The 27,201-nt window shown below is 37.7% G+C and overlaps 1 protein-coding gene and 1 long non-coding RNA gene across 5 annotated transcripts in view; one reads left to right on the top strand and one right to left on the bottom strand.

Moving 5' to 3' along the window:
• The window catches only part of LOC133657785 (sprouty-related, EVH1 domain-containing protein 2-like), a 64,983-nt gene extending 45,811 nt beyond the window's left edge, over positions 1-19,172 (bottom strand). The window contains exon 1 of the mRNA XM_062059517.1: positions 18,661-19,172. Within this exon, the coding sequence (XP_061915501.1) occupies positions 18,661-18,686 (26 nt within the window). The 5' untranslated portion in view covers positions 18,687-19,172. The remainder of the gene's footprint in view (positions 1-18,660) is intronic.
• Positions 1-27,201, top strand: part of LOC133657786 (uncharacterized) — a 313,085-nt gene that overhangs the window by 58,672 nt on the left and 227,212 nt on the right. Inside the window, exon 3 of one of the 4 annotated variants that reach the window (XR_009827367.1) lies at positions 1,070-1,187. The exons of the other annotated variants lie outside the window; for them this stretch is intronic. This is a non-coding gene — a long non-coding RNA (uncharacterized LOC133657786). Of the gene's footprint in view, positions 1-1,069; positions 1,188-27,201 lie in introns of those variants that run through there. 4 annotated transcript variants of the gene reach the window in all.

Raw genomic sequence — 27,201 nt, 5'->3', positions numbered from 1 at the left:
TTGTGATTTAGGGCTATATAAATAAACATTGATTGATTGATTGATTGATTGAAATGTATTATTACAGGGTTTCCCCAGATTGCCACTGTATATGTTGTAGTTAATACGACACTATCATATTTATGTCATGATTAATTTGATTGGCAATGGTGCACATATTTACTTTAAAAAGGCTAAACAAATGTTTTAAGTATATTTTAAAACAAATATGCGTTATTAGTAGACAGGTGATTCAGATGCAATTTTTTTTCTTGAAAATAAAGCATAGAGGAACATTTATATTTGAGATGCTTTTCAAACTCAGCATGGCCAATAATACAGAAATATTAGTATATATACAGTATATCAATTCATACAATATATTACTTAATTGAGTTTTCAGGTAAAAACAACAAAACTTACTTTAAGGTGTGGCGGCTTTTATTTTGCCGTGGCGGTGCGCCACGATCAATTAAATGTAGGGGAAACCCTGTCATTGCATCAATGTTAGCATTTAAGATTGCTAGTGATTAGCACTCTAGTTGCCAGCTAGCGATTAACGCTCTGGTTGTCAGCTAGCAATTAGCCCACTATTTACCAGCTATTAGAAATACAGTTCTGCATGTCCAATTCCTGAAATAATTAAAAGATTACACATGAAATGTTTTGGGACAGAAATTTTCCACGACTCCCCTGAATTGAATTACTATTCAGAACTTGATATTTATTTATTCATCTTGACAATGCACTGTGTGTGTTACATTATTTATATATACTGTTGACGACGACTTTTCTATTCACTCCAGTCACAAACTTCTACACCTGTACCTTTGTACGTACTACTTTTACTGGGTAGAAACGGGAGCTAGTTTATTTAAGCACTGCTGCCACCTCGCTGCATGCCTGTGTATCGTTCTAACATGAATACTAGAGTGTAGACACAAATAATAAAAATCTCCTCTGCTGCTTGCGACCCACTGTTTTAATAGAAGATATATCGCTATTTTGATAGTAAAAGTTGCCAACCCCCTGATCTAGTGCAACAATTCTGTTGACATTGTCGGTGACGTCACCATTCGTGTTTTTCCAGACAAAAACGAACGAGCAAGGCAGCGCGATTGGTGACAGGCAGCAACAGGAAGAGAAAAAAATGGCTGCGGCTACTGGCAGCAACTGGCAACAACACAGCAGCTAAAAACAACAAGTGTATGGGTAGGCCTAGGCCGATATTCAACAAGTCAATTACCAAACGATAAATGAAAATTGAGTCTGTAAGTTTGCCAGCCTCGATAATCGCCATGTGTATGCTCTGTTACGGTTTACAAGAACGGTCACACTTTTGCATGGGTTTAAGCAGCTATGGGCGTTTGTACTACAAATAAATGGTAGTAATGATAACTGCTGTAAAACTCCCGACGGTTAGTATCACTGTATGGAAATAAAATGATCGAAAAACCGTGATCGATAACCCCACTTTGATTAAATGGAGACCATCTAACATTAGCTTGCTTTTTAGCTTAAATGCTAACATGTAAACAAGAGACGTTGATGTCTTTACCCGTTTAAAAAACATAATTCCCAAATCCAAACACATTACTGTCTAAACAACTAAGATACAGTATTCACATTGAACATAAAGCCTGTGCTGTCTCAGCACAAAGTGCCACAGTGTCAAGTTGAAACAGACTAACACGGACTCCGTTCAACAGGAAGTAAACTCGCGTGACAACACATAAACCGGAAGTGTGAAGTGAATCATATTTATATAGTGCTTTTCTCTAGTGACTCAAAGCGCTCTACATTGTGAAACCCAATATCTAAGTTACATTTAAACCAGTGTGGGTGGCACTGGGAGCTGGTGGGTAAAGTGTCTTGCCCGAGGACACAACGGCAGTGACTAGGATGGCGGAAGCGGGGATCGAACCGGGAACCCTCAAGTTGCTGGCGCGGCCACTCTACCAACCCGAGCCATACCACAGATAAACAACTGATCACCCAATTTACGTGTATTATAAAACATTCTAAAATGTTTACAAATTAAAATGGAAGAAGATAAACAGTTAAACACACACACACAAAAATGATATGGCTCTTATGAATCCAGAACAAAATTAGATGTTTCCTCTGCCAAGAACGTATATTGTGTGGTAGTAAAAAGGTAAAATGTTTTAGTGTTTGTATCATTACTTTTGGAGCACATTAAACAATACCACAATAATAAAAACCATGACCATTTTGTTCAGAAGAACTTTATTTAGCCATTTTATTAATTGTTTTGGTTGTGTATATTTCAGGGTTCCCCACACCTTCCTTAACAGAGACAGAACCTATTTTATTGTTTTTTGTTGTGATTTTTATTCAAGTGCAACATTTTGATAAGAGAGTATATTTTATTTAGTTTGTTTTATTTAATTTTGTATTTGAAAGTTTACGTTTCAATTACAATGTTCAAATATAATAATATCAATACACGTTTCTTGCATTTGAAAGGGTATACTTGCATTATTATGATTTATTATATTTAAATCAGTGGTTAACTTGGTTTAAAGAAATTATGTCAACAATATCGTTTATCGGCAAAACACATGAATAACTTCATTCAAAATGCAAAGTGGACCTGCGGGAGCATTTAAAGCGGTGTAAGATAGTTGGCTTATTAGCTTGCTATCCAACAACAGAGAGAGAAAATTGTCTGAAAAATAGTAGGAGTGCACAAAAAAATGTATTTACATCCGAATTGCGATTCTTATACACCCCGATTCTAAATAAACTCATAATTTTCAAAAATCGATGTAAAGAAAAAAAAAAAGTATTTCATTTTCAATTATTTTTTATAAGAATCAATTTTTTTAAATACGTTTTTCGGCCATCTCCATGCAACCAGAAGGCGCTTCTATAACCTGAAACCTGTTGTAAAAAAGTTTCATTATAATCCTTCTACCAAATAAAACATAGCGAGAAGCGGTTTCTGAAATCGAGAATCGCGTTGAATCGATTCTGAATCGGATTGTTACCCAAGAATCGGAATCCGATGAAATCGTTAGGCGCTCAAAGATTCACACCCCGAAAAAATAACTATCATTTTAACTATAAAGTTTGAGGAAGCTACATAGCTTTAGTGTTTTGTTTGTTTCTGCTAATTTGACTGTTCTTTCTTTACATACAAATTAATACTTTGTTTTTATTATCACTTTGCCTGCCCTTACTTTAAAATGGGAAAAAAAGTTTAAAACACTTATTTTTGTAACAGCCTAACGAACACCATAGTTCCAGTTCAGGAATAAATATTTCTTTATGAAGTAGTCACCCTGATTGTTACGGCACATTAATTTAAAAGCCGATTGATCAATTACAGCCACTGAATAGATAGGTGTGCCTGGCATGAATATTACAGAATATTTTTTTCCCCAGTTCGGGTAAATGTAACCTTAATTTTCTTGGGCTTAATTGGTTATAGACTTTTATTTGCATAAGTTGTCAGATGTCCGTGGTCAGCTAGCAATAGGACAGCCTTTGTATGCTTTTGCTTTGGGACAACCGATAGGAATTATTTCCATCACAAACAATGTGAGGTTTTTCCTGCATCTGAACATTTTACCGACTGAACATTTCCAGCAGGTAAATAACCCGTAATGATTTATTAGTTAAATTACAAGTTTTGTCTATTTGTCTTTGGGGAACATTTTGAGCGAGGAATTATCGTCCGGAACCGCGGCGCACATGATGTAAAAATTGCTGTTAGCGTTAACCTACATGTTTGCAACGTTTATTCACGTCAATCATCAAACTAGCTAAGCATCAAACAAAGAACTGATTAGATAGGAAGTCAAAGGGCTGGAGGACAAATCAAATATCAGCTGCCTGTAGACCGTTAAACATGAAGAGGTTAACACAAAGTCAAGCTTATATTGTTATTATAATCCTGGTCTCTTGTCAGTTGAAGGCCAGGATTCTTTAATGAGAAAGAAGGGGGGGAAAAGGACAATCACACTCCGTTGTTTGGTCTTCAGCTATAAACGGCTCAGGCTATTAGATAAAAGCTCTGATGAGTACAACACAGGAAACACTGTTAACAAGGATCTGTTCCACATGATAGTGTATCTGCACCCTGGGGGAAACCCACGGTTTATTTATGTGCATACTATATCTCTCTATGGTTGATTGGAATTCGCTGCCGTGTTTAATTGCGTGCATCTCGCAACAATTTCCTGACTTTTATTTCTAAATCAAAGGCTTTATTTACTTGCAGCGCCTACACTATGTTTTGCTAGCTGAAAGCATCTGACAGCAGAAAACTATTGGATTTAACGGTCGATCGAGGCAGAGGGACAGTGTCGGCTTTATGTCGCTAGCTTGCTAACATTAGCTGATAATAATCTACAATTTGTTATGCTGAGAGTACCTGGCTTGCATCCAGAGCCTTAGGCAAGCTTTAACTCTGCCCGCAATCATTTAAAAACATCCTCAACAGGAAGCTATGTCGTGATCTGACCACAGGCGAGCAATACGAGGTCAGTTCCATTCAGTAGTCAATACATCAGAATACAAAAAGCAGAGACGACACATTGCAGCCCAAATCGGGGGCAGGGGTTATGTCACAGTTTAAAGGGGGACTGCATTTTTTTGGAATTTTGCCAATTATTCCAAATCTCTATGTAAAACAGGAACAAATGTTTTTTGTGCATTTTAATTCGTAACATACAGCAAGTTTAAGGTGGTTATCAATGCAGCTAATGGGAGTACTTAGTGCGCCCATAACGCCCTTTCTAAAACACATTCAAAAACCGCCAACAATACTCCATTTCCATGTCGTGACCTGGATATTAACCAAGTATTAGCGCTAACACTTAGGAACTATTATAGCGGCGCCATGATCAGAGAGAGGTACCGTATTTTTTGGACTATAAGGCGCACTTAAAATCCTTTCATTTTCTCAAAAATCGACAGTGCGCCTTATAACCCAGTGCGCCTAATGTATGGAATAATTGTAGTTGTGCTTACCGACCTCGAAGCAATTTTATTTGGTACATAGCGTAATGATAAGTGTGACCAGTAGGTGGTAGTCACACACAAGAGATATGTGTAGACTGCAATATGACGTCAGTAAACAACACCAACACTTTAAATGTTCCATTGAAAATAAAGCACATTACACACGGCACTCTAAAATCTGTCAAAATGTTTTAGTTTGACTTTGAAGCTGCACCGCTTGATGGATTGTCGGCCCATTACGGCTACCGTAGACAGAGATACAAGTGTTACTATGGTGTGTGTACAAGGACCGCAAAATGGCACCCATTAGCAGACATATTATCTTGCGTTTCGTTTCACAGTATTATGCAAAACCAACTTTTCTTACCTTCTGGTACCTACTGATGTGTATTTGAGCTCTACATAAGTCCTGAAAATTTGCGCACGTCCGCCACTGTAGTCTGTGCCGACCCCGTAGTCAATAAGCTTCTTCTTTTTCACTATTTTTCACTGTGGCATTCATCCTGCACTGTCGCCATTTCTAATATAAAGTAGTGTAAAGTTCTAACTTATATCTAGCTATGGAAGCGCTAAAAACTACCAATGTAGAGAGTTTACATTATTCACCCACGGAACTTTAGTTATTAGAGTTTCGCTCGGACGGTTTTTCACGGGACACATTTACGGCGTTGTTGCACTAGTGAGCCACGGATGAGAAGATGCTGCTCCGTTGTTGATATAAGTAAAGTCTGAATGTCATTAAAACAGTTAGCTCCATCTTTCGACACTTCTTCTACTGCCGTCCTTGCACGCTACACCGCTACAACAAAGATGACGGGGAGAAGACGCTGTCGAAGGTGAGCCACGTAAATAAGGCCGCTCACAAAAGAGCGCATCCTGAAGCGACTGTCAGAAAGCGGCTTGAAGATGATCTGTAAAACATCATCTTTGCAACATTTTGCCCAAGGAACCACCAATAAAAAGTTAAAAGTTAAAGTAACCATGATTGTCACTACATGTTATGTAGACCACAAGGAAATGTTTTAAACTTAGAAATAATTCATAATATGACCCCTTTAATGCACATTATAATCCGGTGCGCCTTTTGTATGAAAAAAGACCTGAATAGACCCGCCTTATAATCCGGTGCGCCCTATGGTCCAGAAAATACGGTAACTAGTTTATGCACCTATTGACATACTGAGTCGTTAAGTTTCTGCATCACCTCTGCGTTGGTAAAAGTAAATTATAGATGATGTATAATAGAAGGTTGTGGCCATAAACGAGAGTTTGTTCAACTTTGACATTCATCTTAGACCCAGAGGGAGACACACTTAAAGACGCTCATTTCGTTTTTGTTTTTTTTAACCTATGGGAGGATTAGGATCAATTATACCTCTAAACCAGAAGATACGAACAGCCCATCAGTCAGTGTTCCAGTGAGAGCAGACGTTGTACACTAAGTAATTGTTTTATTATGGTTGTTTGTATTTCCTTTTTAGCACTTAGCAATAGTCAATCAATCAATCAATCAATCAATGTTTATTTATATAGCCCTAAATCACAAGTGTCTCAAAGGGCTGTACAAGCCACAACGACATCCTCGGTGTCGAGTGGGTCTGACATAATATTGTGAAAGTCCAACACATCAGTGAAAGTCCAGTCCATGGTGGGGCCAGCGGGAACCATCCCGAGCAGAGACGGGTCAGCAGCGTAGAGATGTCCCCATCTGATGGACAGGCTAGCGGTCCACCCCGGAGCAGAGTAGAAAATAGTGCTACTTGCTGGACCTGCTTATTAAATCAGACAATCAATCAGTGTACTTACATAGCCCTTAATCACAAATGTCTCAAAGGGCTGCACAAGCCACAACGACATCCTCTGCTCAGATCCCACATTAAACATGTAACTCATCGTCCCTATGTTCAGGCTGAAAAAGAAAGGTTCTGATAATCATTTGTCCCAAAGTAGTCTCTCATGAAGTCTGTCATGATTAGTAGTGTTGCTGTGTTTGAAGGAAATAAAGAACGTTGGGATTAGAGATGGCTTTTTGCCGATATCCGATATTGTCCAACTCTTATTTACCAATTCCGATATCAACCGATACCGATATATACAGTCGTGGAATTAACACATTATTATGCCTAATTTTGTTGTGATGCCCCGCTGGATGCATTAAACAATGTAACAAGATTTTCCAAAATAAATTAAAAAATATATTGTAGCGTCCCGGAAGAGTTAGTGCTGCAAGGGGTTCTGGGTATTTGTTCTGTTGTGTTACGGTGCGGATGTTCTCCCGAAATGTGTTTGTCATTCTTGTTTGGTGTGGGTTCACAGTGTGGCGCATATTTGTAACAGTGTTAAAGTTGTTTATACGGTCACCCTCAGTGTGACCTGTATGGCTGTTGACCAAGTATGCCTTGCATTCACTTGTGTATGTGAAACGCAGTAGATATTATGTGATTGGGCCGGCACGCAAAAGCAGTGCCTTTAAGGTTTATTGGCGCTCTGTACCTCTCCCTACGTCCGTGTACCACTCCGTACAGCGGCGTTTTAAAAAGTCATAAATTTTACTTTTTGAAACCGATACCGATAATTTACAATATCACATTTTAAAGCATTTATCGGCCGATAATATCGGCAGTCCGATATTATCAGACATCTCTAGTTGTGATTCATCTGTGAAATGATGCCGCCGTATGCTTAAAATTAGTAAAATAGGTAAATATTTTATGTTATTATGAACGTGTTTGTTACTACATTACATATATACTTATAGCATTTATATAAAACATTGATGGAGGTCTTTAGATGATTTTAGAACACTTAAATAAAAAAATATGGGCGCAAACGAACGTCTTTTCATGCCCTTTCTGCCATGTTTGGGTATAAATTGGATGTCACAGTTGACAAACTTCTCGGCTTATGTCCACATCCTTCTACTATCCAGGTGAGAGGCATGGTTAATGATCTAGAATTAACTTTTACAAACTCAGTGGTGATGCAGCAGCTCGCCGGCTATGTCAATATAGCAGCATAAGCTAATTAGCGCTCATCAATGCACCGCTAAAGGTAGGTCCTTAATGTTAACGCTTACATTGACAATATTGTTAACACTTGTTTATTATTCTGGTCACAAAATGTAATCTGAGTATTGTTGCCGCTTTTTAGATTTTTTTAGAGGGATTTATGGGCGCAATAGATGCAATAATGTCATGACTCCCATTACTTCCACTGCTAGCGGACTTTAATAGCATTTATGTACAAGTTAGAATGTATAAAAAAAGAAAATGTGTTATTGTCTCACATAAGGATTGCGAATGATGGGCAGAATTCACCCCCAAAAAGTGCATTTCCCCTTTAAAGTCAAAAACACCCTGTTTTGTGCGTTTTATAAGCAGTCCTTTCATGATTTTGAACACAACAAGGCTTAGTGGAGTTGTGTTTTGAGACAGCCCTCGTGTCAAGTCAAAAGAACTATCGATTGGACTTACACTAGGCTCGCAAAATAATTTTATAATCACACTGTTAAAAAAAATACTCCAGTTCTTTTCTGGGCCGGGCCATTTGAACATTAACACAAATGTAGCGTGTTATTCTTCACGGTTATAACTGGTCACTGCCAGATTCCATTCCTATCGAGGGGTTATTATTACCGTCTCAATATCAAATGCTGACGAATATAAACAAGGACCAGAACAATCTTAGCAAGGGAACGCGCAGACATGCTAACTCTAGCGTCTGCTAAGTGACCAGAGCTCTTTGTACTCTGGGATGGATCGCGTCTCTCCGCTAAACCGACCACTGTCACGTGGTATCTAAAGTCCAGTACTGACAAATAGAAAATAAATCCATGATGAAATTATAGACCTAACAATAAATATTAGTCTATTCGGCATGGCTCAGATGGTACAGTGGCCGACCAGAAACTTGAGGGTTGCTGGTTCTAATCCAGCTTTCGCCATCCTCGTCACTGCCACTGTGTACTTGGGCAAGACACTTCACCCACTCTGCTCCCAATGCCACCCACACTGGTGTAAATTTAGATAATGGGTTTCTCAACGTAAAGCACTTTGAGTCACCAGAGAAGAAGCGCTATAGAACTATAATTAACAATTCACAATTGGCAAAGGAATTAATTCCTACTACATATATTGTAGCCTTAGAAGGCCATCAAATGTTTGGCCAGTGACTTTAAACTTAATGTTGTTCGCTCTTAACAGTCTACTATTCATATATGTGCTGAAATGTTAGCACCAGACAGCCGTTGTTTATTTGGAAAGTTGCTAAGCCCACTGCCGCTATAATTATAGCTATTGTAATACAGAGAGTTCAGTGTTTGATCCAGGTATTAGGAACGGGTAATGTTATTATTATTATTTTATTTTCTGTCGTTTTTAACGTTTACTAGCAAGAACATGCTGACATACTAGCTCATGACATGCTTGTGTCACAAATTGCAGCGTTATTAAAGATATCTGATGCAAAATACTGTAGCTTATATACAGGTGAAACTCAAAATGTTTATATTGTGTAAAAGTCCATACATTTCAGCAATAAATGTGATATAAATTCATTACATACAAAGTAAAATATGTCAAGCTTGTATTTTATAATTTTGTTCATCATGGTTTATAGTTTTTGAAACCACAAAATGTTCTGAAATTTTCAATTTGAGGTTTTTATAAGCTGTAAGTCATAATCATCAAAATTATATCAAAAGAATATATTTTGAGTTGCACTGCATGTTATGAGCCTATGTCATATTAGTTTCACTATGTAATTCTAATTGCTGGTATAAACGGACATCTGCACAATATGTTAAGAGTTTAAACGTGTGGGGATTTGGCTAACTTAGAATTGTGCAAATTGTTTTTAGTTATACAAACCAGACATATTTATGGTGTTATGTCCATGAATGTCCGTGAATATGTTTAAAAAAAAACAAAAAAACAACCTACCTAATCGAGACTGAAATACAAGGTTTCTCATGTATTCCATTGGGTTGAGTTTTTTTCTTGCCCTGATGTGGGATCTGAGCCGATCGTTGTGGCTTGTGCAGCCCTTTGAGACACTTGTGATTTAGGGCTATATAAATAAACTTTGATTGATTGATTGAAGTTGAATCTGACACAGATTTAAAGAGAGATTATTAGTGTCCCGACGATGTTTGGGAAACATGTTGTAAACGGATATTTAAATGTCAAAAATAAAGTTTTTTAAAAAACATTTTCTGTTAGCCATTTTTACATTTTCTTAGCATGACCACTCAGACAAGCTAGCTCATTATGGAAACGCTTCATTAAGTACCATTTGAGCTTTAACCATAAATGCAGTGTCAAGTGCACACATATTGTAGTCTAGATAGAATTGATTCATAAACGGGCATTTGAATAAAGTAAATAAGGGTTCCTCAGCAATTTTGTTAACATTTTTAAAGCATGAACATGCAGACAAGCTAACACTTTAGAGTCAAATTTAAGCTTTATATTCAAATGTGCTGTAATCTGGTGCAAAGCGTAGTCCAGAATCATATCATTGAAGTTATACATGATACCAATATTCAAGTACCGGTACCAATATGTATTTCTATACTTTTCAAAATAAAGGGGACCACAAACAAAAATGTCCTTATTGGCTTTATTTCAACAGAACATTTTATTATACATTAAACATTTGTTTCTTATTGTAATCAAATAACAATGTTGGTATTAGATAACATAGCGAACATACTAGGCAATTTGTCTTTTTTTACTACTAAGTAAACAAACGGGTTACCAAGTCTCCTAATTTGGCTGCTGACGTATGCAGTAACATATTGTGTCATTTCCCATTCTATTATTTTGTCAAAATTATGAGGGAGACACGGTAGAAATGGATGGATGTGTTAATAATCTACTTATTTACCGTTACTTTCTGTTTTAACATGTTCTATCAACACTTCTTTTAAAACGTAATAAGGAATTATTCTTCTGTTATTTGGATATGTTACATAAGTTTTAGGTGATACTACAAATTTGGGTATGGATCCAATACCAAGTAGTTACAGTCTCATACATTTGCAATTAAAACCCCCCTGTGTCCAGGAAAGTATTTACTGTCTTTAAACAATAACAAAAATGATAAAAGATTTTGTGATAAATAAAATATCAATGTAATCATTGCAGTATCGACAATATATGGCTCTTGTACTTGGTATCGTTACAGTCAATACTTGTATAGAGCCACTGATTTTTTTACATTCAGGAGCGCTAGCTTGCTGTTAGCTATTGTATCCTCCTATGGTGTGTAGTGATGCATCTTTAGCTATTCCTCGTCCTGCAAGGATGATATTTGTAAGAAAGTTTATTTGTCGCCATGAAGGCGAGGATTAGTGATTTAGAAGTAGCTGAAACACTGTGGACGAATGTCAGCTGCGAGCTAGCTATGTTTTAAACAGAGCAGTGCTTCAGTGTTTATAGCTTCACATTTATCGTTAGTGTAGGATTGTGCTGAAAATTGTAATTTCCTCTCAGGGATTAATAAAGTATTTCTGATTCTGATTAGTTTTTAAGACAAAATACATCCTCTCTCTTCTTTCTCCACACTGTTTCTGCTCGTATGTGTCTGTATGTGTGTTGACTCGGCTCATATTACCAGAAATGTCACAATGCTGCGTCATCATGGCATGAAAAACCAAATACCGGTAAATTCCATACCCACCTTTTTTAATGCACTAGTACCATGGTACCTTACTTGGACCAGTATACCTGTACAACCCTGTCATGTTCAGTGTTGGCGTTAACGCAGTTTTTGCGTCTTTTTACACATTGAAATCAGAAAGGACGCGAATTTCTGCTCGTGTTTTGTTTATATTTAACGGGTGAAATTATTCATTATTTATCGACTTCAAAGTAATGCACTTTCCGGTGCAATTTCATAAATTTTGATTCGCCGCAAGTTTTATTGATCACAAATACTGCATTTCCGGTATTAGGACTCCAGCGTGTTATTGTTTTCTTCATGGCAAGCAATAAACCCAAGAAGTGAAGCTTCGATGAAAAGTGGCTTCAGAAGCCACTTTTCAGCAAATGGCTCACTTATTGATTGATTGATTGATTATAACTTTTATTAGTAGGTTGCACAGTACAGTACATATTCCGTACAATTGACCACTAAATGGTAACACCAGAATACGTTTTTCAACTTGTTTAAGTCGGGGTTCACGTTACTCAAATCATGGTATAAATATAAATTATCAGCATAATACAGTCATCACACAAGTTAATCATCATCAGAGTATATACATTGAATTATTTACATTATTTACAATCCGGGTGGTGGGATGTGGAGGGGGTTGGGGCGGGGAGATTAGGTTTGGTTGATATCAGCACTTCAGTCATCAACAATAATATCATCTGAGAAATTGACATTGAAACAGTGTAGGTCTGACTTCGTAGGATATGTACAGCAAGCAGTGAAGATGGAAAGATGTTTTCCGAAAATGTACTGTGGGACCCCATTTTTATGACTTGATGGGGTCCCTTGGTAACCTGACTCTTGCCAGATCCTTGTAGTCCGCTGAGCTCCACACAAGGATCTGGGTATTGCAAACTCCTTCAAGATAGCAAAAAATACTGAATCAATCAGGATCGCCGGGCGGGATTTCATAGATGCGACGTAGCGCCGAAGGGACTGTTTGATTCAAACAACAATGGCGGCATGCAACGAGGAGTCGTGTGCTGACATTGATTCTGCAATTGCAACTGTTTTGCGACATTGATCGTCTACTGACATTGCTGCATTGTTTCAGTAAAAGTTCTCTAACTTTTCGCTCTGTCTTTATCCAATATGTCGGCTGTTCTGTTTCGGATTTCCCAGCGTCGCTCTCATCAGCATACTTGCCAACCTTGAGACCTCCGAATTCGGGAGATTGGGGGGCGGTGTAGCGGGGGGTGTATATATTTTCAAGTATGTCTTATGAACTGAAATTATTTTTTCCAATCATTTTGGAACTTGCAAGCGTACTACTTCTTCTTACTCGTCGTCGCCATGTCTCTTCTTCGTTCTTCTGCTTCGTCTTTGTTATGTATTTGGACATTACTATTTGCCGTAGTTTTGAAGCAATGCATGATGGGAATCCGAATGTTGTGTGTCAGTGTATTAACGTGCTGGCTGGAATAAACACACGCTGAGAAATAGCTCCGTGCCTGCCTACTTTATGGGTTATAGATAAACCTATGGATAACGGAGACATATATACTGTAATAGTCTCCTTTTCAGGTGAGAAAGGACGCTAAAGGCAGTGCCTTTAAGGCACGCCCCCAATATTGTTGTCCGGGTGGAAATCGGGAGAAATTTGGGAGAATGGTTGCCCCGGGAGATTTTTGGGAGTAGTTGAAGTAGCACGTCATCAGATAACGGACAAGTGGTTTATCCAATTACATACAAAGTTTTTTTTTTTTTTACAAGGCCCTGCCTTCTGAAATACTTCTCCTATTGAGAAGTACCAGATCCTTGTGAGGAGCTCAGCGAACTACAAAAGTCAGGTTAGTCCCTTGGACCCCATTTTGAAAATTCCTAGCACTGATTCCAACACTGATGTTTATAAAGCGGACGGTTCCTCTGCGTTTTTGGCCATTCTTTTCTTCCTTTAGTCGCATGAACACACAGACAAGCTCACTCACAAGAATAGAGACATTGCGATACAGATAGTAAGAGATATTGATGTATGGAGGAATGCAAGTTGTAGGTTGACTGCAGTAGTCAACCATCTTCCATGATTGATTCCATGATGAACAAGGTAGCTCACAGTAAAAATGTGGTCATTAATCACACGTGTGTTACGAGTGTAAACATTCGTATGGTGGTTTGGCTATTGATTGATTGGTTGAGACTTTTATTAGTGGATTGCACAGTACAGTACATATTCTGTACAATTGAACACTAAATGGTAACACCCGAATAAGTTTTTCAACGTTAATCAATTCATGGTATAAATATATACTATCAGCATAATACAGTCATCACACAAGTTAATCATCATCAGAGTATATACACTGAATTAGGGCTGGGCGATACATCGATATGCGCGATATATCGCGGGTTTGTCTCTGCGATATAGAAAATGACTATATCGTGATATTCGAGTATGCGTTCTCACACAGTGGCTTTTAGCTGTGGACATTACACTACAGGTTCTCCTCGCTCTTTCCTGTCTCTCCTTCTCACAGACAGACAAGCGCAGCTTCCACACACAACACATACTGTCACGACATACGTCACATACGTATACGCCCTCGCATGAGCGGTAGCAGCATGACTAACGTTAGCTGTGATGCTAGCGGTAATACGAGAGAAATAAGGTGCGAATCTGGTAACAAATGAAGGAATAATTCATTCCCCCAAAAAACAGCAGGGGGTCCATTGTCTGGCAGTGGTTTGGCTTCAAGTGGGAATATGTCGAACAGACAACCGTAATTTGTCAAGTGTGGGGCGAAAGGGATTGAGTGTGTTGTGCGGGTGTTTGATTTGTATTGGTGGGTTATATGGACGGGAGGGGGGAGGTGTTTGTTATGCGGGATTAATTTGTGGCATATTAAATATAAACCTGGTTGTGTTGTGGCTAATAGAGTAGATATATGTCTTGTGTTTATTTACTGTTTTAGTCATTCCCAGCTCAATATCAGGTCCCACCCGCCTCTCACAGCATCTTCCCTATCTGAATCGCTTCCACTGCCCTCTAGTCCTTCACTCTCACTTTCCTCAACCACAAATCTTTCATTCTCGCTCAAATTAATGGGGAAATTGTCGCTTTCTCGGTCCGAATTGCTCTCGCTGCTGGTGGCCATGATTGTAAACAATGTGCAGATGTGAGGAGCTCCACAACCAGTGACGTCACGCGCATATCGTCTGCTACTTCCGGTACAGGCAAGGCTTTTTTATCAGGGACCAAAAGTTGTGAACTTTATCGTCGATGTTCTCTACTAAATCCTTTCAGCAAAAATATGGCAATATCGCGAAATGATCAAGTATGACACATAGAATGGACCTGCTATCCCCGTTTAAATAAGAAAATCGCATTTCAGTAGGCCTTTAAAATATCGCGATATTAAAAAAAGGTCATATCGCCCAGCCCTACATTGAATTATTTACATTATTTACAATCCGGGGGGTGGGATGTGGAGGGGGTTGGGGTGGGGGGGGGGGGGTTAGGTTTGGTTGATATCAGCACTTCAGTCATCAACAATAATATCATCTGAGAAATGGACATTGAAACAGTGAAGGTCTGACTTGGTAGGATGTGTACAGCGAGCAGTGAACATAGTGAGCTCAGGAAGCATAAGAACAAGTATATACTTTTGATGATTTACATTTGATTAATTACAATCCGGGGAGGTGGGATGTGGTGGGGGGAGGGTGTTAGTCTAGGGTTGTAGTTGCCTGGAGGTGTTCTTTTAGTGGGGTTGGAGGGTAGAGATAGGGCTGGACGATATATCGATATATCGCGGGTTTGTCTCTGTGTGATATAGAAAATGACTATATCGTGATATTCGAGTATCCGTTCTCACGCAGTTGCTTTTAGCTGCGGGGCATTAAACTGCATGCGTTTCTCACTCTTTCCTGTCTCTCCTTCTCACAGAGACTTTAAAACAAGCGCACCTTCTTACATACGTCACACGCTCCCGCAGAGCATGGTAACGTTAGCTGTGATGCTAACAGCTAACGGTGTGGTTTGAGGGTTTGAGTTGTAATACGAGAGAAAGAAGGTGCGAATCTGGTAACAAATGGAGGAATAATTAATTCCCAAGAAAAACAGCACGGGGTCCATCGTCTGGCGGTGGTTTGGCCTCAAGCGGGAATATGTCTTTACATCATGTCAACATCTCCGTTCAGTGCCACACAAACTAAATGCCGAAGCAACTATTTCCACATCAACACCGTAGGACATATACTATTTGATATGCAGCTCATTTTTATGTGACACTTATTGAAATATCTTGTGTGTCATTATGCACAAAAGTGCACTTATAGCTTGTTTTAAAATGTCTCAATTTTGCACTTTCTGTTTTGGAAATGACATGAATGTTTGTGCCACTGCTTAATAACTGTTTAATAAATACACTTTTGCTAAATTGACTTAGTTGTGATTTCCCTCTCTGCATGAAAGTTTAAAATGAGCATATATTAAAGGCCTACTGAAGTGAATTTTTTTTATTTAAACGGGGATAGCAGATCCATTCTATGTGTCATACTTGATCATTTCGCGATATTGCCATATTTTTGCTGAAAGGATTTAGTAGAGAACATCGACGATAAAGTTCGCAACTTTTGGTCGCTGATAAAAAAAGCCTTGCCTGTACCGGAAGTAGCGTGACGTCACAGGTTGAAAGGCTCCTCACATTTCCCCATTGTTTACACCAGCAGCGAGAGCGATTCGGACCGAGAAAGCGACGATTACCCCATTAATTTGAGCCAGGATGAAAGATTCGTGGATGAGGAACGTGAGAGTGAAGGACTAGAGTGCAGTGCAGGACGCATCTTTTTTCGCTCTGACCGTAACTTAGGTACAAGCTGGCTCATTGGATTCCACACTCTCTCATTTTTCTATTGTGGATCACGGATTTGTATTTTAAACCACCTCGGATACTATATCCTCTTGAAAATGAGAGTCGAGAACGCGAACTGGACATTCACAGTGACTTTTATCTCCACAACAATACATCGGCGAAGCACTTTAGCTATGGAGCTAACGTGATAGCATCAGGCTTAACTGCAGATAGAAACAAAAGAAATAAACCCCTGACTGGAAGGATAGACAGAAAATCAACAATACTATTAAACCATGGACATGTAACTACACGGTTAATGCTTTCCAGCCTGGCGAAGCTTAACAATGCTGTTGCTAACGACGCCATTGAAGCTAACTTAGCAACGGGACCTCACAGAGCTATGCTAAAAACATTAGCTATCCACCTACGCCAGCCAGCCCTCATCTGCTCATCAACACCCGTGCTCACCTGCGTTCCAGCGATCGACGGAGCGACGAAAGACTTCACCCGATCATAGACGCGGTCGGCGGCTAGCGTCGGATAGCGCGTCTGCTATCCAAGTCAAAGTCCTCCTGGTTGTGTTGCTGCAGCCAGCCGCTAATACACCGATCCCACCTAAAGCTTTCTTCTTTGCAGTCTTCATTGTTAATTAAACAAATTGCAAAAGATTCACCAACACAGATGTCCAGAATACTGCGGAATTTTGCGATGAAAACCGAGCTTTTTGTATTGGATACAATGTGTCCGAATACTTCCGTTTCAACGATTGACGTCACGTGCATACGTCATCATACATAGACGTTTTCAACAGGAAGTTTAGCGGGAAATTTAAAATTGCACTTTATAAGTTAACCCGGCCGTATTGGCATGTGTTGCAATGTTAAGATTTCATCATTGATATATAAACTATCAGACTGCGTGGTCGGTAGTAGTGGCTTTCAGTAGGCCTTTAATGCAGTATGAAGAAGAATGTTTTAATGTAGACACATAGAATCATCATACTGCTGTGATTATATGCATCAAGTGTTCATTCAAGGCTAAGGCAAAATATCGAGATATATATAGTGTATCGCGATATGGCCTAAAAATATCGAGATATTAAAAAAAAGGCCATATCGCCCAGCCCTAGGTAGAGATGCACTTTCTTTTACAGTTGAATTTTTCTATTCCATGTTTGTGTTAATCTGGTTTTAGCACAATGCTACACACCGGAAGTCCACCTCTTAGCTGCCTTGTGTTTGACCCGCCGGGGGGGGGGGCCGACGGCGGCCTCTATTAAGTCTCCTTCGGCCCCGTGTCGGCATGAATGGAGACGCGGCCGGAAGGTTAGAGGGCTTTTCATGAATGAGCCAGCGTCACGCCACCGCTGAGCAAACATCCCCCACCCCCACCATGTATGTATATAATACACGTCAACATAAGTACACGGCGTGCACGGTGTGTTGAAACAACATTTAAGGACTAAATGCCGAGACTTGCGCGTATACAATGTCTCCCATGCTATCTAGCTCGAGAACACACATGCTAGCGTGGGTGCTAACGGAAGCAGTGAACGTAACTTTTTTTTTTTTAAATCATAAAATATGCTAATTGACGCGAGCTCCGTGGGTTGACGATGGTAGAAACATTATCCCAGCGAGTTTAACGTTTTTTTTAGTTTTTTTATGAATGGAGCCGAGCGGCTGGCTATGCAAATGAGGTGCGATTGAGAAAGACATGGCGGATATCTCATATCCTGTCAGACTTCCCCTTTCGGTTGGAGGCACACGCACACACATACTAAACAACACAAGAACGGGCGATAGTGTTGTGGTTTTTTTAGCGTCGTTTCTTGTCGCATTGGTGCAACTTGCGGGGAGTGTTTGCAAAACACGGCGGCCTTGCAGGCTCGCTGGGATCCGTTCACAAAAATGTTTCCGATCCACCCACGCTTCTTCTCCTCCTCCTCCTCCTCTAGTCCTCAAACCAACATGGTCCACCTATCTATAAATATATCATATTTACACATATCTATCCGTGCAGCCACAGACCGTGCATTCCTGTTTCGACCCATGCGACAGGAAGAAGACGGTGCCTAAAAAGCCAGCAAGTAGTCTGCTCCAAGTTGTCAGGGGCAGCCATAAGAAGGGTGCAAGGAGGAGGGTGTGGGGGGTATGCATGCGATCTTTGAAGTACTTACTCGTTAGGGTGTGTTTCTTCTATCATTTTCTCTCTTCACCTCAGCTCACGTAGCATTCCTCAGCCTCGTCATCGTCCATAAATCCCGCATAAAGAAAAATCCTCCAAGTGTTTTTTGTGTGTTTGTGTACGTGCAGTGTGTGTGTGTGTGTGTGTGTCGCCCCCCTCCTCCTCCAGCTGCTTTTGGGTCGCCCCCCACCACCTATTTTTTCCTCCTTCTTCTTTCCGATCCTCCAACTTTCTAGGGGCCCATCGCCGCCAGGCAGGCCAGCAGGTAACCGCGCTAGTCGTCCCGACAACCCCCCCCCCTTTCTTCCTCCAGCCAGGTCGCGTTGTCCCGTCGTTTTTGTTGTTGTTGTCGTCAAATACCGCCACCCCGCCTCCAAAAAGGAGACACCGACACGACTGCAGCTCCGGCTGTGCGTGAGAAAGCGCGTCGTTGTCGCCGTGGGGTGGCCCCGCTAGAGCCCCATCTCCTCTCTCGCTGCTACTCCATGTTGGATTGCTGCAAGCCTGAGCTGATCCAACCATGCCGGGGGACGAGGAGGCGGAGGAGGAGGAGGGAGGGTGCGGGGCGGAAGCAGTGACGTAGGTCTGCATTTTGGTGGCGGGGGCCCCCTATTAATGCCCCCTGCAATTCAGCCATTCAACAACTGGTTGAATAGTTGCATGTGTGCAATCATGAAATAAACTGCAACAAAAACAATGCAAAAATAGTGCAATACATTTTCATAACATGGTCACTACTGCCTAGTTTCTCTTGTTATATTGAAATTTTTACTGTTATATTTTTATTCTTATTGTTGCTTTTGATTTGTATTGTTATTGTTATATTTTCTATTTTATTTCCATTTGATTTGCATTGTTATTGTAATATTTTCTATTTTATTTCCATTTATACCCCCATTATTTACTTATTTACTTTTTAGTTTTTAAATTCGATCTCAATTCTGTACACTACTGCTGGAATTTTAATTTTCCAGAGGGAACGCTCCTGAAGGAATCAATAAAGTACTATCTATCTATCTATCTATCTATCCATCCATCTATCTATCTATCTATCTATCTATCTATCTATCTATCTATCTATCTATCTATCTATCTATCTATCTATCTATCTATCTATCTATCTATCTATCTATCTATCTATCTATCTATCTATCTATCTATCTATCTATCTATCTATCTATCTATCTATCTATCTATCTATCTATCATAGTGCAATCATAGTCCCCCCCCCCCTCCAAATCCCACACCCCGGATTGTAAATAATGTAAATAATTCAATGTATATACTCTGATGATTATCTTGTGTGATGACTGTATTATGATGTTAGTATATATTTAATAGTTTATATATATATATATATATATATATATATATATATATATATATATATATATATATATATATATATATATATATATATATATATATATATATATATATATATATATATATATAGTGGACCCCGACTTAAACAAGTTGAAAACTTATTCGGGTGTTACCATTTAGTGGTCAATTGTACGGAATATGTACTTCACTGTGCAATCTACTAATAAAAGTTTCAATCAATCATCAATACATTTTCATATCATGGTCACTACTGCCTAGTTTCTCTTGTTCTATTCAAATTTTTACTGTTATATTTTTATTGTTATTGTTGCTTTTTATTTGTATTGTTATTGTTATATTTTCTATTTTATTTCCATTTATACCCCCATTATTTACTTTTTACTTTTTTAAAATTCAATCTCAATTCTGTACACTGCTGCTGGAATTACAATTTTCCTGAGGGAACTCTCCTGAAGGAATCAATAAAGTACTATATCTATCTATCTATCTATCTATCTATCTATCTATCTATCTATCCATCTATCCATCTATCCATCTATCCATCTATCTATCTATCTATCTATCTATCTATCTATCTATCTATCTATCTATCTATCTATCTATCTATCTATCTATCTATCTATCTACAATTTTCATGAGGGAACTCTCCTGAAGGAATCAATAAAGTACTATATCTATCTATCTATCTATCTATCTATCTATCTATCTATCTATCTATCTATCTATCTATCTATCTATCTATCTATCTATCTATCTACAATTTTCCTGAGGGAACTCTCCTGAAGGAATCAATAAAGTACTATATCTATCTATCTATCTATCTATCTATCTATCTATCTATCTATCCATCTATCCATCTATCTATCTATCTATCTATCTATCTATCTATCTATCTATCTATCTATCTATCTATCTATCTATCTATCTATCTATCTATCTATCTATCTATCTATCTATCTATCTATCTATCTATCTATCTACAATTTTCATGAGGGAACTCTCCTGAAGGAATCAATAAAGTACTATATCTATCTATCTATCTATCTATCTATCTATCTATCTATCTATCTATCTATCTATCTATCTATCTATCTATCTATCTATCTATCTATCTATCTATCTATCTATCTATCTATCTATCTATCTATCTATCTATCTATCTATCTATCTATCTATCATAGTGCAATACATTTTCATAACATGGTCACTACTGCCTATAGTTTCTCTAGTTATATTCAAATTTTTACCGTTATATTTTTATTCTCATTGTTGTGTTTTATTTGTATTGTTATTGTTATATTTTCTATTTTATTTCCATTTATACCCCCATTATTTACTTATTTACTTTTTACTTTTTAAATTCGATCTCAATTCTGTACACTGCTGCTGGAATTACAATTTTCCTGAGGGAACTCTCCTGAAGGAATCAATGAAGTACTATATCTATCTATCTATCTATCTATCTATCTATCTATCTATCTATCTATCTATCTATCTATCTATCTATCTATCTATCTATCTATCTATCTATCTATCTATCTATCTATCTATCTATCTATCTATCTATCTATCTACAATTTTCCTGAGGGAACTCTCCTGAAGGAATCAATAAAGTTCTATCTATCTATCTATCTATCTATCTATCTATCTATCTATCTATCTATCTATCTATCTATCTATCTATCTATCTATCTATCTATCTATCTATCTATCTATCTATCTATCTATCTATCTATCTATCTATCTATCTATCTATCTATCATAGTGCAATACATTTTCATAACATGGTCACTACTGCTTAGTTTCTCTTGTTATATTAACATTTTTACTGTTATATTTTTATTCTTATTGTTGCTTTTTATTTGTATTGTTAATTTTATATTTTCTATTTTATTTCCATTTATACCCCCATTATTTACTTTTTACTTTTTTAAAAAATTCAATCTCAATTCTGTACACTGCTGCTGGAATTACAATTTGCCTGAGGGAACTCTCCTGAAGGAATCAATAAAGCACTATATCTATCTATCTATCTATCTATCTATCTATCTATCTATCTATCTATCTATCTATCTATCTATCTATCTATCTATCTATCTATCTATCTATCTATCTATCTATCTATCTATCTATCTATCTATCTATCTATCTATCTATCTATCTATCTATCCATCTATCATTTTTATATTGTAGAAAGTAGGACTGGGCGATATGGCCTGAGAACTGTATTGCAATATAAGTGGCTTATATCGGTCGATATCCATAATTATTGATTTTTTTTTTTACGAATTATCAAAAAGAAATAGTGTCTGTCTATCTGTGTTGGCCCTGCAATGAAGTGGCGACTTGTCCAGGGTGTACCCCGCCTTCCGCCCGAGTGCAGCTGAGATAGGCTCCAGCGACCCCAAAGGGGACAAGCGGTAGAAAATGGATGGATGGATGTCAAATGTAAACATTTTTATTTCAAATATAACCTTTCTCTGATTATAATCCACCGGCTATCAAGGCAGATAAGAAAGGAAATGTCAACACAAGTGTTGCAAACACTCAATGTAAACAACATTGTAAAATCACATTGAACACTTGACCGTAACAGTAACAAATAGGGAATATGTAAGAAATTAGGGCTGTGAATCTTGGGGGTAACGATTCGATTCAGAATTGATTCTCGATTCAAAATGTTTTCTTTTTAAATTACATTGAATGTATGTATATATATATATATATATATATATATATATATATATATATATATATATATATATATATATATATATATATATATATATATATATATATAAAATCAATTTGATTCGATTCGTGGGGCCGACGATTTAATTCAGAATCAATTCTCTACTCAAAATCTATACTATACTATACCATAAAATAGATAAGAAGCTCTGATCAATTCTTATATTACTTAAAATAAAACTGGTTGTGTTTACTAAAATTCTACCCAAACATTTAATGAAGTCAAATACAAATAAGGCAACAAGTAAATCTGTACAGTAAATATGGGCATAAATCTTTACAGTAAATATGGGCATCTACATCAATAGGATTTGTCTTAGTGGCTGGACAGGAGATATTTGAGGAAAAAAATAGATACATTTAAACATTTTTGGGGATTTTTTAATCAAGAATTGTTACAAACAAGAATCAAATTTTTTTGTCACTCCTATAAGAAATGCTTAATACATTGTAAGAAAATAGTGCATAGTGTGAAAATGTAAACAGAGAAACCTGAGAACTATTTTCTGCAGGTTTACTGCCAGGAAGTTTCGGCTGTGCTCTAAAGAGTGAGCGCGGCTAAGGTGGTGCGGTGGAGACGAGCGCCTTGCGTCATTTGCAGACCTCATTGGTCTGACTACGGCCCCTTTGGAAAAAATCTGAAAAACTGTCATATTGTCCAGGTGACTTTTCCTGGTTTAGCCACAATTTCTTCACTTTGACTTCCTCTTCTCACTCCATGCAAAGAATCAACCGCCAGACAACAAGATGGCGCGGCTAAACTTGATCTTTGATACTGTTACCCGATTGGCTGGCTGTTAGCGTGTCACTCTCACTGATCAGTGATCACTTCCTGCGTTGCTAGGTTACCCTGCAACAAATTAATGCAAGTTAATTTGCTTGTAATGACCAAAAAATCCTCCAATGCAACAATTCCAAATTTTCTTGGTGATATTTCCTAAAATAGGACATTATAAAAACCTAAAAATGAACTTGAAATTAGCAATGACTAGTCTTGTGAAGTGTCTTATTACACACTTGTGATGCTGAGAAGTAGTATTCTTTTTCCTCAGAAGATCTATTGCTTATAAACAAGTTCTTTCTCACTAAAAAAATAATTTTCAAGGGATTGTGACTTGTATAAAGTTTGTTTACATATTTTGACTAGAAATGAGAAATATATACTTGGTGAGATGGTGAGTTTTTCCAGGGTAACAGAGAGCGAGTGCCTTTGTTCATGCAACCCACCTTACTTCGCAACTTCCGCTTTCTTGCGACAAAGAAAAAAAAAAAAAATAGAACGTTTTATCGAACACGTTTTTTAAAACATTTTAATTGATATCGATTACGCCTTAGTAGAAAGCATGTATGTCTATATCAGATGTTATTTGTATGTTAGAATTTTTTGTTAGGGTTTTACAATTAACGCATATCACTAATCACAAAAAAACACTGCAATAATCCTGTGTAGAAGCTTATTCTACACACAATTTCTTTTGACCGCACATGCTCCTTCACATTAACATAGGATGAGTACTTGAAAAGGCGCGTGATCAGATCACTGTCTGTGCAAAGATGACTGAGGACACCCCGTTTTTGCTTAAAAATAAACCCAGATGAGACGAAGTGGGGTCTTTTGCATATATTGCAGGCTTAAAATGGCTACAAAAAAGCATGACACGCTTTTGAGGCAGCCACTAGCAAGAATGCTACTAGTGTCGCAGTAGTATCGACAACAAGCTGTGGCAATTTTGTCAACTGTGATTAATCTGAATAAAATAAATCTGAAAAAAAAAACAAGCCCGATATTAAAGCGCTTTCGGTTCAATGTTCAAATGACATGTTCATTTTGTGTACACCTTTTTTAATAGAATGACTCTGTTTATGGCAAAACATTTTGTTTGCTAAAAAGTTTGCCCTGGTTTTCGTAAACGGCCTCATGTATTGTGCAGCAAGGCTTAGTGCGTAACAATCTAGTCCGTTTGCCGAGTTGAGTGTCCAAACACTTTACCATTAATTGATTAACGTGGACCCCGACTTAAAACAAGTTGAAAAACTTATTCGGGTGTTACCATTTAGTGGTCAATTGTACTGTGCAATCTACTATTTAAAAAGTCTCAATCAATCAATCAATCCACGTGTCTTTGCTTATTTTTTATTTATTTATTGCAAAATAGTCCACCACGGGGTCAAATAAAGTTGCGAGTGCCAGCCAGAAGGTGACAAAACACTGTTGGATTTACGAAAGTAGCTAAGTACGAAAGTGGCATCCACGTGGCTCGTTATTACTTGTGAAGTTAAATGTTCACTTATTGATTGATTGATTGAGACTTTTATTAGTAGATTGCACAGTACAGTACATATTCCGTACCATTGACCACTAAATGGTAACACCCGAATAAGTTTTTCAACTTGTTTAAGTCGGGGTCCACGTAAATCAATTCATGGTAAAATTATTATCAGTTATCATTATTATCATTTTCGTTCGTCATTTATGTATGTTACGTATTGTTTTTTGCATGGATATTTGTGCATGTCTGGAAGGGATTGATTGATTGATAGATTGATTGAAACTTTTATTAGTAGATTTTACAGTAGAGTACATATTCCGTACCATTGACCACTAAATGGTAACACCCGAATAAGTTTTTCAACTTGTTTAAATAAGTCGGGGTCCACTTTTGGATTAATTGGAGTTACATAATAACAAAAACGGAGGTTTCGCACAATGAAACCATAACTACTTCAAATATCGGATACATCTCAAAACTCAAAAACACTTTATATGATTTCTGAATTTGACGGAAAGGATGAACCTTTCCTGTGTTTTCTGTTTGTTCCTTCTAGCTTGCTTGATAAACGTTACCCCTAGGGCCGGTACAATCGTCTCCTTGGGTAATACACTTTTAGTGGTTGACTTCTTCTTACACAACATGTGGTTCCAAACTCCAAACGTCTGATTTGCATAAATCAGAGATTAAAAGTGATTGATTGCCTTTAATCCTCTTAACCTTTTCAGGGTATTTGTGTTGAAACAACATCTTTGTATTGATGGTTTTAGCACCTCATTGATCCCCTCAAGTGTGAGCAAATTAGACGATTAACCTCTTTTGTTTAGTGCTGACACTTTCTGTCTTCTTCATACCAAAACAGTTGTTTTTTCCAAGAAGGGCGATCAAGTCTGGACTTAATCCGCAATAGGATTCGATCAAGTAATTGTGATGTTGCAGCGCCCCCTGTTGGTGATGGTGGATGTTAACGCTCTCCAGTTGAGGACCTTTTTAACTGTTGTACTACTGTATCTTGGGATATTTGGCAGATTTAGTTACTTTTCTATGGAGGTTAATTTGTGTCCTAATCTTGTGATTAAGGGCTACATAAATAAACTTTGATTGATTAATTTATTACCAAAGTTTTTTTTGGACACTGAATTTATGTAACTAAATATTTTTAACTTTTTTTTTCAAATTTATGCTGACAATATCATTGAATAAAAAAATATGAGCAAAATACGGGTGTTTAAAAGTCCAGTTTGTTAAAATGCAGTGTTTAAAAATTCAGTGTAAAAAAATAATTGTATCAAAATTCAGTGTAAAAAAATTCGGTGCAGAAATATTTGTTGCTTCAAAACTCAAGACTCACTTGAATTAAGACCGAAGCAATCGATCCTGTCTCAGATCCAGCCAATGAGGCGCTTCAGGCTTAATTTGTCTTGAGTTTTAAAGCAACAAATATTTCTGAATTTTTTTACACTAAATTTTTCTACGCTGATGTTTTTTCACACAGAATTTTTATGCACTGATTTTTTTTAAGTTGGATTTTTTTACACAACATTTTTATACAAAGCCCAAAACCGGTGAAGTTGACACATGTAATTCGTAAATAAAAATAGAATACAATGATTTGCAAATCCTTTTCAATTTATATTCAATTGAATAGACTGCAAAGACGAGATATTTAATGTTCGAACTCAGAAACTTTTTTGCAACTAATCATTAACTTAGGCAGCAACACATTGCAAAAAAGTTGGCAGAGGGGCATTTCTACCACTGTGTTACATGGCCTTTCCTTTTAACAACACTCAGTAAACGTTTGGGAACTGAGGAGACCAATTTTTGAAGATTTTCAGGTGGAATTCTTTCCCATTCTTGCTTGATGTACAGCTTAAGTTGTTCAACAGTCCGGGGGTCTCCGTTGTGGTATTTTAGGCTTCATAATGTGCCACACATTTTCAATGGGAGACAAGTCTGGACTACAGGCAGGCCAGTCTAGTACCCGCACTATTTTACTATGAAGCCCCGCTGTTGTAATACGTGGCTTGGCATTGTCTTGCTGAAATAAGCAGGGGCGTCCATGATAACGTTGCTTGGATGGCAACATATGTTGCTCCAAAACCTGTATGTACCTTTCAGCATTAATGGTGCCTTCACAGATGTGTAAGTTACCCATGTCTTGG

This window comes from Entelurus aequoreus, linkage group LG09 (genome assembly GCF_033978785.1).
Source record: "Entelurus aequoreus isolate RoL-2023_Sb linkage group LG09, RoL_Eaeq_v1.1, whole genome shotgun sequence".
Classification (NCBI taxonomy): domain Eukaryota; kingdom Metazoa; phylum Chordata; class Actinopteri; order Syngnathiformes; family Syngnathidae; genus Entelurus; species Entelurus aequoreus.
This window is presented reverse-complemented; position numbering and strand designations above follow the sequence as displayed.